At 40.8% G+C, this 14,004-nt stretch overlaps 1 protein-coding gene across 1 annotated transcript in view; it reads left to right on the forward strand.

Moving 5' to 3' along the window:
- The window catches only part of LOC141910839 (dynein axonemal heavy chain 2-like), a 49,103-nt gene that overhangs the window by 11,726 nt on the left and 23,373 nt on the right, over positions 1–14,004 (forward strand). The window contains exons 13-30 of the mRNA XM_074801682.1: positions 763–963; positions 1,200–1,356; positions 1,733–1,907; positions 3,380–3,705; positions 3,979–4,101; positions 4,551–4,771; positions 5,333–5,969; positions 6,427–6,663; positions 7,088–7,380; positions 8,002–8,191; positions 8,720–8,900; positions 9,289–9,416; positions 9,819–10,097; positions 10,584–10,802; positions 11,221–11,338; positions 12,167–12,303; positions 12,857–12,997; positions 13,259–13,417. Coding sequence (XP_074657783.1) covers positions 763–963; positions 1,200–1,356; positions 1,733–1,907; positions 3,380–3,705; positions 3,979–4,101; positions 4,551–4,771; positions 5,333–5,969; positions 6,427–6,663; positions 7,088–7,380; positions 8,002–8,191; positions 8,720–8,900; positions 9,289–9,416; positions 9,819–10,097; positions 10,584–10,802; positions 11,221–11,338; positions 12,167–12,303; positions 12,857–12,997; positions 13,259–13,417 — 3,922 coding nt within the window. The remainder of the gene's footprint in view (positions 1–762; positions 964–1,199; positions 1,357–1,732; positions 1,908–3,379; positions 3,706–3,978; positions 4,102–4,550; positions 4,772–5,332; positions 5,970–6,426; positions 6,664–7,087; positions 7,381–8,001; positions 8,192–8,719; positions 8,901–9,288; positions 9,417–9,818; positions 10,098–10,583; positions 10,803–11,220; positions 11,339–12,166; positions 12,304–12,856; positions 12,998–13,258; positions 13,418–14,004) is intronic.

Genomic DNA, 14,004 nt, shown 5'->3' on the forward strand with positions numbered 1-14,004 from the left:
AGATGGCAGCACCTGTCAAACATAGTGAAATATTAGTAACTAATGATACACCGCGCCGTGGTGTAGACGCATTATAGTGCTATTCCCGTTATTCAGAGCTCAGACCACTATTCCAAAATCTTCTATATCCTATAGTAAAAACAAGAAATTCGAGAGTTTAGTTCATATATAAGCGCGTAAATTCAGGGGAAATCCTGCTTATGGCTCATAGGCCAGCATCTTAGCTACGCATTGAAGTGGTTTTCGCCCACATACCCAACCTAACTTTTGAAATAATCAACTCTTTAGAAAGGAGGGGTATCCCAGTACAGGTATGCCAGTACATCCGAGCCAAATATCTAAGGGAATCCCCCACCGTGTTTGGTACCCTTACTCCAAGCAAAAAAAGTCCAGGGAATCCCTTATTTCATCATCAATCTGTCTCTCAGGATCAATGGATTTCATACATATAACCGAAATTCGTTACCTACCGGTATCCCATTTGCAGAAATTATGGCAACATTTATGGGGGACCTCTTCTTCACTTTAGGTACTATTTTTGGGGTCCAGCCCTACGCATCTTCGAGCTACTAACCTAATTGTGGTCTGATGCCTTCAACACACTAGGGTGGAATTTTCCCAAAGGTTCACGTTTTCTCAAGCACAATAGGGTATTAATTAATCAGCACGGAAAGGGTTAAACCTTACTCGGAACTGACCCTGTTTGAACAACTCTTATTCTAAGGCTTCACTTAGTGATAATTTATAAATTGTCTCTGGCAGATACACGGAAGTAGCGAACAACGTACAAACGCAGGAGACGATCCTGAACATACAGTTCGTGTTACTGGACTGCTCGCCGCTGAAATACTCGATCCTCGGCCACTGTCAGGAGTGGCAGAACAAATTCACGACTCTCCTACGAGAAATCGCTACCAGTCGATTGAAAGAACTACACGAATATCTGAAAACTAACGCCGAAAAGTAAGTCAATTATGTTTAATCGGTTTTACGACAAAAGAAATGTCGTCTGCTACCCTCTAGATTGAACTTAACCGTATAGATGGCAGAAGAATTTCTCAGAACTTACAGACCAACTTTTCAGCAAATGGCCCCTAAGGCATAGGAGCAGACGGATTGGTTAACATTAGGTTGGGTTATCAAATAATATATTTCAATAAATTGTTTATGAATAAATGTTTTCTATTTCTCTGCTACAGTGTCAGTAAACCGCCGCAGACGCTCGACGAACTCGGCGAAAGTTTGAATCTATTGGACAATTTGAACGGCAGTTTGTCGGAGGTGGAGGGTAAATTCCAACCGCTGCACGACCAGTTCTCGATATTACACAAATACGAAGTGCCGATTCCTGAAGAGGTGAGTTTACCGAGAGTAGGGCGTTGCGTGTGACAAAATCGAAATGATTTCAAAAATCAAAATGCCTTTTGAAATGACTAGATAAATTGCTGATATCATTGATAATCTAGGAAACAATCATAGCCAAAAACTCTCCTAGAATTAATTTTTGATTGAATAGAGATATATCATATCTTCATCCTTTATTTGGGCCAATTTCGCAGTTCTTGTCATTGTACGTCCTAAAATTGCCTGCAATTTTGGCGCTAGTCTTGAGTTCATAACTTGTTTCATGATCCTATGAAGTTTTACTGTCAAGAACTATGGAACTATGGGTGGTTGGGGCGACACAAATCTGAATTGTTTTGTATATCAATGTTTGTATTTATTTATCTAGGTTGAAGTGATGTTGGATGATTTGAGTAACGAATGGGTGGCGTTCCAGCAGACGTTGATCGACGCGGACGCCATGTTGAAGAAACACAAAGAGAAGTTTAAAACTCAGTTACTCGCGCAGGCCGACGAGTACAAGAAACAAGTGGCAAATCTTAGTCTCGATTTCCATACGAAGGGTGAGTCGTTAAATTTCAGGTCAAATGACTGGTCTCAGGTTGTCAGAAATTAGCTCAGCGTGGTCTCAGGTTGTCAGAAATTAGCTCAGCGTGGTCTTAAGTTGTCAGAAATTAGCTCAGCGTGGTCTTAAGTTGTCAGAAATTAGCTCAGCGTGGTCTCAAGTTGTCAGAAATTAGCTCAGCGCGGTCTCAGGTTGTCAGAAATTAGCTCAGCGTGGTCTTAAGTTGTCAGAAATTAGCTCAGCGTGGTCTTAAGTTGTCAGAAATTAGCTCAGCGTGGTCTCAAGTTGTCAGAAATTAGCTCAGCGTGGTCTTAAGTTGTCAGAAATGAGCTCTGCGTGGTCTTAAGTTGTCAGAAATGAGCTCAGCGTGGTCTTAAATTGTCAGAAATGAGCTCAGCGTGGTCTTAAATTGTCAGAAATTAGCTCAGCGTGGTCTCAGGTTGTCAGAAATTAGCTCAGCGTGGTCTTAAGTTGTCAGAAATTAGCTTTGAGTGGTCATGAGTTGTTGAATCCAAAATGGGTCTAGAGTGGTTCTGAATGTTAGTAAGCCTTACTGGCCCAGATTGATTATTTTTCTGGGGCAGTTCATTAACACTAGAAAAGGCCTTCTTGGCAAGAAAATTTTTTTTCTTCAAAATACCCCTATCCCCCTTTCTTTCACCCTGACCTGAGCTCATCCCTAACCTTCCCACCAACTCTGATCCTAGCCCCCACTGGGATTTGAACCTGGGTCTCCAAGTTGCAAACCCTGTGTCCTACCACCAGACCACAGAACTCTGGTGATTGATTGTGTTCGTAAGTTTGTCTGGTCAGTGTGGTGACCAGTCAGCTGTAGCGACTGGTGACCAGTCAGGTGTGAGGTGACCAGTCAGGTGTGGCGACCAGTGGACTGATTATCAAATACACTATTCACTAATAATACCCCTATCCTATCATTCTCTGATTGCTGTTAGGCTGTAGAACCAAAATAAGCTTAGACTGGTCTTCTGACAATGGTCTCTAATTATCTAATCGTCTCATCCAAATATGTCTACTCAACTATCAAACTGAGCTACAAAACCTAAATGTGCTTCCGCCCAAAACTGTGGAACTGGGTCCAGTGTCAAATCAAACCCCCACAACTGTGGAACTGGGTTCAGAGGCGAATAGATCCCACACAAGTGTGGAACTTGATCCAGAGTGAAATTAAGCCCACACAACTGTGGAACTGGATCCAGAGTTTAAATTAAACCCACACAACTGTGGAACTGTATCCAGAGACAAATTAAACCCACACAACTGGGACCAGAGACAAATCCTATCCACACAACTGGAACTGGGTTTAGAATCAAATTAAACCCACACAACTGTGAAAATGTATCCAGAGACAAACCCACACAACTGGGACCAGAGACAAATCCAATCCACACAACTGTGGAACTGGGTTAAGAGTCTAAATTAAACCCACACAACTGTCCCGATATATTTCAGGTCCGTTCAGTAGTCAGGTGGTGACCGACGATGCTCTGGCGCAGATCACCGAATATTTCAGTCAGATGAGCGCTCTCAAAGAGGAGGACGCTCGAATCCGACGCGGTCTCGGAATATTCAAAATCGAACAACCGCCGAACAAAGAGATGGAGAAATTGGAGAAAGACCTCGAACACGTGCAGACCGTCTGGGAACTGACGAAAGAGTGGGAAACGTCGTGGGGAACGTGGAAGGTCGGAAAGTTCGTCGAGCTGCAGACGGACGAAATGGAAACGATGTCCGTTCAACTTTATAAAAAACTCGCGAAACTTGGACGAGAACTTAAGGTAAAAAATACCTTAGATCTAAGAAGGATTTTAGACACACGTGTGTTTAATTGGCTTCGATTTAAGCAAAATAGGGAAAATGGCGCTTAAGTTCGTTTTGAAGCCCTGTTTGCGGAAAATCTCTAATTCTCATTTTAAAATGGACTATTATGTTATGCCTTATTTCACTCAAAGTCGGTCGTAGGGAAATATGTTATTATTCGAAATTGAATTGATTTATGTGTTGGTGATGTGATTTCAAAATCAAAATTTTTTGTTGTTGAAATATTGCAGGATAAGAATTGGGAAATCGTCGAAGTCAGCAGAACGAAAGTCGACCAGTTCAAGCGTACGATGCCGTTGATTCAAGATTTGAAAACCCCGGCGATGAGAACCAGACATTGGGATCAAATCAAGGTTCGTAGTTGAATTGGAAATTGAAAAAAAAAACCGATTCAAAATTCAACCTTGTCTCCTACCCGCTAGACTTACCCTAAAGATGGCAACACTGTCGCTATCATCGTGTGGAAGTACAAATAGATCGTCTGCTACCAATTAGATTAAACTAATAGATCGTCTGCTATCCCTAAACTTTACCCTATAGATGGCACCACCGTCTGTCAACGTATAGCGGTATAGATAAATATACGCTACCCAGCCATAGACGGTTATAGATGGCGACACTGGCGCCTTCTAACTGTTAGTTTGAACTTAATCATATAGATAGCAGAACTGCTCATACCGATATTGCTTTTTCCTAAACATCCCCTTAAATCTCAGGTATAGATGGGTGCGGTCATCAATGGGTTGAAATGATTGGTTTGTCAAATGAAATATATTCAAATATTTTTTTTTTTTTTTGGCAGACGGAAATGGCGAAACAGTTCGAACCGACGTCCGACGAATTCACGCTCGAGAAGATCATCGAATTCGGTTTCGATCAGTACAGCGAGCAGATCGGTGATATTTCGGGAGCCGCGAGGAAGGAGCTGCAGATCGAACAGGCTTTAGAAGCGATTAATCAAACGTGGGAGACGACTGAGTTAGACATAGCTCCTTATAAAGACAAAGGGCATTATAAACTCCGGTAGGAATCAATCTGCTCTTTTATGTCACTTGCTCCGATTTGCGAACTACTGGGCCATGATTTATAGACTGAGTATGAAAGTTATCCCTAGGGGTAAATGCTCAACCGGGGCCCGGTTTTGTAGACTGACTATCAAAGTATTCGCCAGGGGTAAAACCTCAACCTGGGCCCGGTTTCATAGACTGGATATCTAAGTTATCCTTAGGGATAAATCCCAACCTGGGTGACAACCACCGATAGTAACAATGAGAAACCGAGGTAGTAAATGACAAATCTAAAAAATATTACCGAGGATTTTATTGCCTTTTTGTCGACTCCTCGAAAAACCAGATCTACCAGACGATCTTACTCATTTCCTGTGCTCTGTGTAGATTCTGTGTTATGATGCTAAACATGACAGTTGAAAAAAAGCCTTTTATATGATGCTTTTCGCAGAATTCTGAGTGGAGGATCTGTACTCCAAGTAATTGATAAAAGCCTTAGTGTTACTAGTTTAATCATGCTTTGATTGAATTTTACATTATCATTAAAAGCATCAATACGATATTTCTCCGTATTCAGGTCGACAGACGACGTCTTCCAGAACCTAGAAGACGGACAAGTTCAACTGTCGACGATGAAAGCGTCGCGATTCGTGAAAGCGTTCGAATCGGACGTCGACCGCTGGGAGCGCACGCTGTCGCACATCCTCGAGGCCGTCGAGATGATCCTCACTGTGCAACGACAGTGGATGTACCTCGAGAACATCTTCCTCGGCGAGGACATCCGCAAACAGCTGCCGCGCGAGTCGGCCGAATTCGACGACGTCAACACGAAATGGAAGGAGATCATGACGCGCGTGAACAAAGACCGCAACGCGCTGCGCGGCACGCACCACGCCGGCCTGCTCGATACGTTGAACGACATGAACGTGAAATTGGAGGAGATCCAGAAATCGTTGGACATGTACCTGGAAACGAAACGGCAGATATTCCCGCGTTTCTATTTCCTGTCGAACGACGATCTGTTGGAGATACTCGGCCAGTCGAAGAATCCCGAGGCCGTGCAGCCGCATTTGAAGAAGTGTTTCGACAATATCAAGTCGTTGAAGATGAGTAAAGCGGGAATTAGTCAGAAGTACGAAGCGGCCGGAATGTTCTCAGCAGACGGGGAATACGTGGAATACAGTCACCCGGTCATGTTAGACGGACCCGTCGAGGTAAGGCGCCACTTATTAACCCAATTGTTAAAAAAATGCTTTGAAATCTGTTCCAATTCGCCAGGATTATTCTAAGGGTCTAGTGTTTCTAAGGGTCTAACCTTTCTCAGCCACAGAGCGGCCCAATGTCCCTGATTTTTCAGCGTTTTAAGTTCTTTCTTCTGATTTGTTTATCTCTGGAACACATTGAATAAACACTTCAATTAGGGGCCATTCATGAAGAACATTTGTATGAAAACTATGGGTAGGGGGTTTGAAAAATAGGCCACTTCATCCTAGCTACGAATAGAGGCTAGAAATCAGCAAAATTGACAGATTTTATCCCCCCCTACAAATAAATAGAAAATGTTTTCATCAACATTGGTAAGAATATCTTTTGAGGCATGGTATGTGAAATTTTATCCCCATAAATGGCCTACGTAGGTAAAAAGATTTGATATTTATATTTTGTTTCAAGGCGTGGTTATGCGATATCGAGCGCGCGATGCGATGGAATTTGAAGGAGATTCTGAAAGAGGTTCGCGTCGCGTTGAGACGCGCGTTGACGAAACGCGACAAATGGATTAAAGAATGGTGCGGTCAGCTGTGCATCACGGCCAGTCAGATGCAGTGGACGGCGGACGTGACGAAGGCGTTACAATCGACGAAGGACCGCGGCGACAAACGAGCGCTGAAGAGTATGAAAAAGAAACAGGTTCGTTATTTTGAAATTTGAATATTCAACGTTCAGTTTTGTTGATTAGACTTGAAATTCAAATCAACCCAGTTCTACGTACTTGAGATTTAAAGACATTTTCTTTTGAAGAATTCAACTTTTGTTTGTTGAAAAAGTTTGAGTAAATTATTTCTTTCATGAAGGTCCTGGGGCCTGTTGCATAGTCGTGGCTTAGAAATAAGACCCGTCTCTAAGACCAACGTAGTTCTAAAAGCCTATCTAACAACTTAAGACCAGTCTTGAGATTTAAGACCACTTTGGACTTAAGTCACGACTGTGCAACTGGACCCAGTTAAAAATCTTAAGACTGGTCTTAAGTTGTGGGATTGACTTAGATGGTCTCAGACTGACGGATTCAGAGTTTTTTATTCGACTACTATCCTCTAATCTCTTCTCTCACCAGGTGGCGATGCTGAACAAATTTTCCGAAGCGATTCGCGGCAACCTGTCGAAGCTGCAGCGTTTGAAGATCGTCGCGATGGTTACGATCGACGTGCACGCTCGCGATATCATCGAGAAACTGATTAAAACGGGTTGCAACGACGTGACGGCGTTCGAGTGGTTGAGTCAGCTGCGTATGTACTGGGATCGAGAGATGGACGACGCCGTCGTCAGGCAGACGAACACTCAGTTCCAATACGGCTACGAATACCTCGGTAATTCCGGTCGTCTGGTCATCACTCCTCTGACCGATAGGTGCGTATTCATTAGTTATCGATAGTTACTAATTATCTATTGATAGTATTTGATCACTTATTGGTCACTTATTGATAGTTATTGATAATAATTGATTTCTTATTGGTCACTAAGTGATCACTTATTGATAGATATTGGTAGCAATTGATCACTTGTTGGTCACTTATTGATAGTTATTGATAATAATTGATTTCTTATTGGTCACTAAGTGATCACTTATTGATAGTTATTGGTAGCAATTGATCACTTATTGGTCACTTATTGATAATTATTGAACGGTTTTGATTAGTCATTTGTTACTTATATATTTTGGCCCTTCATCATGAGAAGCTTATGTACGGCATGTCGTATTTATATTAAAACCTGAGATAGGGTATACTTTGAAGAAAAAAATGACCATTTATGAATGAATGCTGAAAAGACTTAGATGGCGTGGAATAAAAAACCCGTTATTGCTGCTTTGCTGCTATATTTATTCCTTGAATTTTTTTCTGATTCAGATGTTACTTCAATAATTTCTGTAATTCTCTACAGTTTGAATGTGAAGGATTTTGCTAGGCAGAAAACCCGTTATCGCTGCTTTGCAGCTATATTCATTCCTGGAATTGTTTTCTAATTCAGATGTTACATGACTCTGACGACTGCGCTGCACTTGCACCGCGGAGGAAGTCCGAAAGGTCCGGCCGGTACCGGTAAAACGGAAACCGTAAAAGATTTGGGTAAAAATCTCGGCAATTACGTCATCGTCGTCAACTGTTCGGAAGGTCTTGATTATAAATCGATGGGTCGTATGTTCTCAGGTCTCGCGCAGGTACGTTATCAAAAACGAAAAATTGCGCCAAAACTTTGATAGAATAATTAGGAATATGTTATGATAACTTTATAGACTTCATTTACTTGTATGTCTTTGCCCCTAAATCTCGCTATGACATCATCAAAGTACCTTTTAGCAGACAGAATTGAAGAACGATATTTATTTTCCGTAAACTGTACATACAATATAATTGATAATCGATACTATTATTTTTTTATTTTTTTTTTTCATAAATACATGATGTAGGTTCCGAGGGATACAGTGCGAGCCGAAAGGCTGTACTTAGAGAATTAAGGCACTGAAACCCTGCAAGAAAAATGTTTATTACTAGAAATAAGAATCACTTAGCAATCTGATGATGTTTAGAAAGGCAGATATCTTTTCTGAATGGAATTATCACAAAACTTGAAAAACGAAATGATTGCTTAAATCGCTGTTCTTAAAACTAACGATAAGAGATTGTTAGATAAATGGTAAAGATGCGATAGATTGAAAATGGTTGATATTCTATTCTGATTGTTTCAGACCGGTGCTTGGGGTTGTTTCGACGAGTTTAACCGTATCAACATCGAAGTATTGTCGGTCGTAGCTCAGCAGATTCTGTCGATTCTATCGGCGCTCGCCGCCGGCAGCAACCGATTCGTGTTCGAAGGTCGCGAGATCAATCTCATCTGGTCGTGCGGTATTTTCATCACTATGAATCCGGGTAAGTTTATATGCGAAGCGTTTAGTTGAATGGGCAACGTCCAACGCTACTGTAGCAATAGTGGATTCCATTTGTGTTAAATGAGGATCCACAAGGTGTCGCTAGTGTGCAGTAGGACATCAACTACTGCAGCAATAGAGGATTCCATTTGTGGCAAGTGCAGATCCACCAGATGTCGCTAGCGTGCAGTAGGACATCAACTAATGTTTCAGTAAATTTTATGTTTATTTCGTGGGTCCTGTGATAACATAATTCAGTTCAGAGTTGATTGATAAGACTGAATGATTGTCACGCCATCTGGTGGGATAGCCGGTGTTGCCGTTCCCCATCGACTCAACAGCTCTGAATCCAGTTCATGATTTGTCAATTTTAAATTTCTAAATTTCAGGATACGCCGGACGTACGGAATTGCCGGATAATTTGAAATCGATGTTCCGTCCGATTTCGATGGTTGTGCCCGATTCGAATCTAATCGCCGAAATCATTCTCTTCGGTGAAGGATTCAACAACACAAAGGTACGGGGGTCAAAAACATTTCATTCAAAACATTAAAAAAAAAATTTTTTTTCTTTAATTTTTTTTGAAGGACTTATGTATATTAAGACTTAGGGTTAGTAAGATTGTCAAAATTAGAGTCAAATCAAAATTTTGGATCTGGGTCCAGGACTAATCCCAAAGTTTGAGATAAAGTGAGTTCAGTATTGAGTCTTATCTTGAGTTAGAGTTAACTTCGAGTTCAAATCTGCTCATTTTCTTTGAGTCCAGCCCTTAATCAAATTCAACTAAATTTTTTCTTCAAATATTAAAAGTTCCCAAAAATTCTTTCAGTAATTTGTTCACAATTTTAAAAAAAGATTTGAAAGCATTTTTTTTTGAAGGCGTCTTAAACGTTTCGTATTTTCGATTTCTTCCCTGCAGCTACTGGCTAAGAAAGTGTTCACGCTGTACTCGCTGGCCGTGCAACAACTCTCCAAACAGGATCACTACGACTTCGGCCTGCGCGCGCTCGTCTCCGTGCTGCGTTACGCCGGCAAAAAGAAACGCCAGAACCCGACGATGGCCGACGAGGAGATACTTCTGCTGTCGATGAAAGATATGAACATCGCCAAGTTGACGTCCGTCGATCTGCCGCTGTTTAATGGAATCGTTTCGGATTTGTTTCCCGGAATCGAGTTACCGACTATCGATTATAACAAGGTAAAATATTAGAGAATTGATATTTGAATTTGATTCAGAGTTGACTCAGGGGCGCCACTGAACTGGACATCCTGGAAAACTCACGGAGTCAGACGAATCTAGATAAAAATCAGGGAACACAGATATAAAATCTCAAAAATCTTACAAATCTCATTTTGTAAGCCAAAGAGCATATTTTATATGGAATTATGGCAATAAATTATTACTATTATTATTATCAAAACTTGGGGAATTAGACAAATTTTACTGAAAACCTGGGAATTTTGATAATGTTATTGACCATGTGTTTCTTTATCAATACGTGATTCAATGAAAAATGATTGAATTGTAAACATTTTAAACCTAGAAATTTCTCTGATTCACTCAGAGGGGAATTTTTTCAACGTCAAATTATTCTCATTTTTGGTAAAAACTTCTACAAATAGAGATATCAGGTGCCTGGTCTGGCCAGGCTAATGGGTTTGATACATATCGATATATTTCCAGATTAAATCAGCGATCGAAGCCGAACTGCGGTCGAACGGTCTGCAGGCGACGCCGACCAGTATCACGAAGGTTATACAGCTGTATGAGACGAAGAACTCGCGTCACTCGACGATGATCGTCGGCAACACGCAATCGGCGAAATCCGTCACGTGGCACACGCTGCAGAACATGTACGGACGTCTGGCTAAAGACGGCGAACCGGGCTTTGTTCCTGTCAAGGTGAATTGAGGTTTCTTTCAGTGTGGGTTCCTAGGCCTAGCAAAGGCAAAGCCCAGTCTGAATCCAAATCTTGAGTATATCTGAAGATCTAATCGGGGCCCACGGGTACAAATTCAAACACTTTTAAATCGTAGCTGTTAAATATGCCAGAGTAGCCAATGACCACGAAAATCAAGGAATCAGAAAAATCTAGATAAAATGTGGGAAAACTCAGGAAATTCAGATCATGTAATTGACCATATCAGTACGTGATTCAATGAAAAATGAATGAATTGTAAATATTTTAAACCTAGAAAATTCTCTGATTCACTCACCGGGAATTTTGTGTAACTACATGGAAAAATCAGGGAAAACTCGTTTTTTTCCAGAGCAACTAATTTTCAAAACTTTCTGATAATCGTTATTCCGATTATTTCAGGAATATCCGTTGAATCCTAAAGCTCTGTCTCTCGGCGAACTGTACGGCGAATTCGATTTGAACACGAATGAATGGACAGACGGAGTTTTATCCAGCGTCATGAGACAAACTTGTTCCGGTACGTTCATTCTATACGCAGAATCTGAATACGTTCATTTACAATGTTTTAACTTCAAATTCTAATGCCCTTTGCCCGAGCCCGTATTGCAAACAGCGGGATGATAACTAGAAGCTTCTTTTTCTTGATATTCCCGTCCTCACAAAAAGGTTAGTTTTCTCCTGTCATTTGAATTTTATTCAAAACAATATTCACTCCTTGTCAATTTTTTCCCCAGTCCTTCCAACGACCTTTCTGGAAAATCCTTGAAAGATAAGAATCGACTTCTTCCCGATCCATTCCATATTAAAAATAGATTTTGTCTACTTTGATTTCCCTTCGCCCTAGCATTTATTTTTGTTGAAAAGATCTACGCTCCAAGTACTGCAGAACTTAAGACAAGGGCCTAATTTGGCACAGGCTCTATTAACCCTTTCAGTGCGTCTAAACCGCACTGCGGTGTATGAATCGGTGATGTATTTTGCTAGTACACCGCACTGCGGTGTATTGATGTAATTAGTAATTAGTTTTTATCTATATTGAAAGATGGCAGTACCTGTCAAACATAGTGAAATACTTGTAACTAACATTACACTGCGCCGCAGTGTAGACGCACTATAGTGGTATTCCCGTTATTCAACACACTAGGGTGGAATTTTTAAAAATTTTCAAATTATCTCCAGCACTATAGGGTATTGATTAGTCAGCACTGAAAGGGTTAAGCCTGCATGAAAAATATATGCGATAGTGGCTTCAAGGGCCAAATTCTAAGAACAGATGAACTAAGGATGGATCACAAAATCTCAACCCGTACCGAAGTAGTTTTATCTCAAATTGATGTTTTTCTAGATGAGAAGCCCGAAGAGAAATGGATTACGTTCGACGGGCCGGTCGATACGTTGTGGATTGAGAGTATGAATTCCGTTATGGACGACAATAAGATTCTAACGCTGATCAATGGTGAACGTATCGCCATGCCTGACCAGGTATTTATAGCCAAGTTTACACCAATCGTTTAGAATTCAGACCTGTGTTCTGCTGAATTCAAAAATCAAGATAAGCTAACTTGATTTTCGTCCCTCGAGGAAGCATCACTGATTCCTTTTGTACCCACAGACTTGGCAATCTGATAATACATACGGGGTTATCGTTGGGCAGCCATCTTTACCTGAAGGGTCTAAATTTTAAATCATTTTGTACTTTGGTTATATCATAGGGGGATTTATGAATGAAGCCATCTTTATTGCTCAAAAGTCTCGGCAATTTGATGATGTCATAGGGGGATTTTTGTAGGGAGTGTCTATGTAGCAGTAGAAAAAGGCACTAGCAATTTGATGACATCATAGGGGGGATTTATGAAGGAACTGTCTATTAAAGCAGTAAAGAATGACTTGCATTTTGATGATGTCGTAGGGGGATTTATAGAGGATTTGCCTATGTATCAGTGGAAATCACTCGCAATTTGATGACATCATAGGGGGAGTTATGAATGAAGTCGTACTTTCTAGAAGGATCTAAAGTGTTTATGATTTATTATAGGTGTCGCTGTTGTTCGAAGTTGAAGATCTGTCGGTGGCGTCGCCGGCGACTGTATCGCGTTGCGGTATGGTCTATAACGACTATAAAGACTGGGGCTGGCAGCCGTACGTCGACTCATGGCTCGAGAAAAAGAAAGAAAAGGTAAAATAGAACAACAGCTCATACAACTGAAATCAACTAAGAAATTTGAGAGATTTAACTCACAACTGTAGATCTTAATGCTATTCAATGATGTTTTTGCAAGACAGTCCCAATTTGTAATTCCAATTCAATTTACGTAAGTCATTGGGATAAGTCTTCAACATAATGATCTTCCCAGCTTTGATGACTTAAGCTTAGCTTTCACCGTATTGCAATTTGCGAGGTATAAAAGTAACTAATTCCTTGATTTTTTCTGCGCAGACGCTCGTCGAGGAGTTACGACGTTTGTTCGACAAATATCTGAAGAAGATCAAAGATTTCGTGATGCAGAATTGTAAAGAGCTGGTGCCGATTTGCGAGATGAACGGCGTTTCGTCGCTTTGTAAGCTGTTCGATTGTCTGGCGACACCCGAGAATGGGGTAAGTGCTGATTGGGTATATTCTATCAAGTGTCGTCATTTAGAATGGAAAAAAGATTAAAGCCGTACTCGGGTCAACGAAGAACCAATCAGGTGGTTGGATTGTATGAAGTCAAGTTGGCTATATTTTAATCGGGAACCTTTTCGATATGAGTTACGTTTACAGTCATTAACCCTTTCAGTGCTGACTAATTAATACCCTATAGTGCTGGAGATAATTTGAAAATTCTAAAAAATTCCACCCTAGTGTGTTGAACAACAAGAATACCACTATAGTGCATCTACACCGCGGCGCGGTGTATCTTTGGTTACTAGTATTTCACTATGTCTGACAAGTGCTGCCATTTTTCAAGAGAGATAACTACTTATTACATCAATACACCGCAGTGCGGTGTACTAGCAAAATCTATCACTGATTTATACACTGCACTGTGGTGTAGACGCACTGAAAGGGTTAAGCGGAATTGTAAAGATACAACAAGTTCTAAATCCATAGAAGCAAAAACGGTGCAAATCTAATTTTCTTATTCATATAATCATTAGAAAATGAGATTTGTACTGTTTTTGCTTCTATGGATTTTCAACTAT

The sequence above is a fragment of the Tubulanus polymorphus genome, chromosome 9 (genome assembly GCF_964204645.1).
Source record: "Tubulanus polymorphus chromosome 9, tnTubPoly1.2, whole genome shotgun sequence".
NCBI lineage: Eukaryota > Metazoa > Nemertea > Palaeonemertea > Tubulaniformes > Tubulanidae > Tubulanus > Tubulanus polymorphus.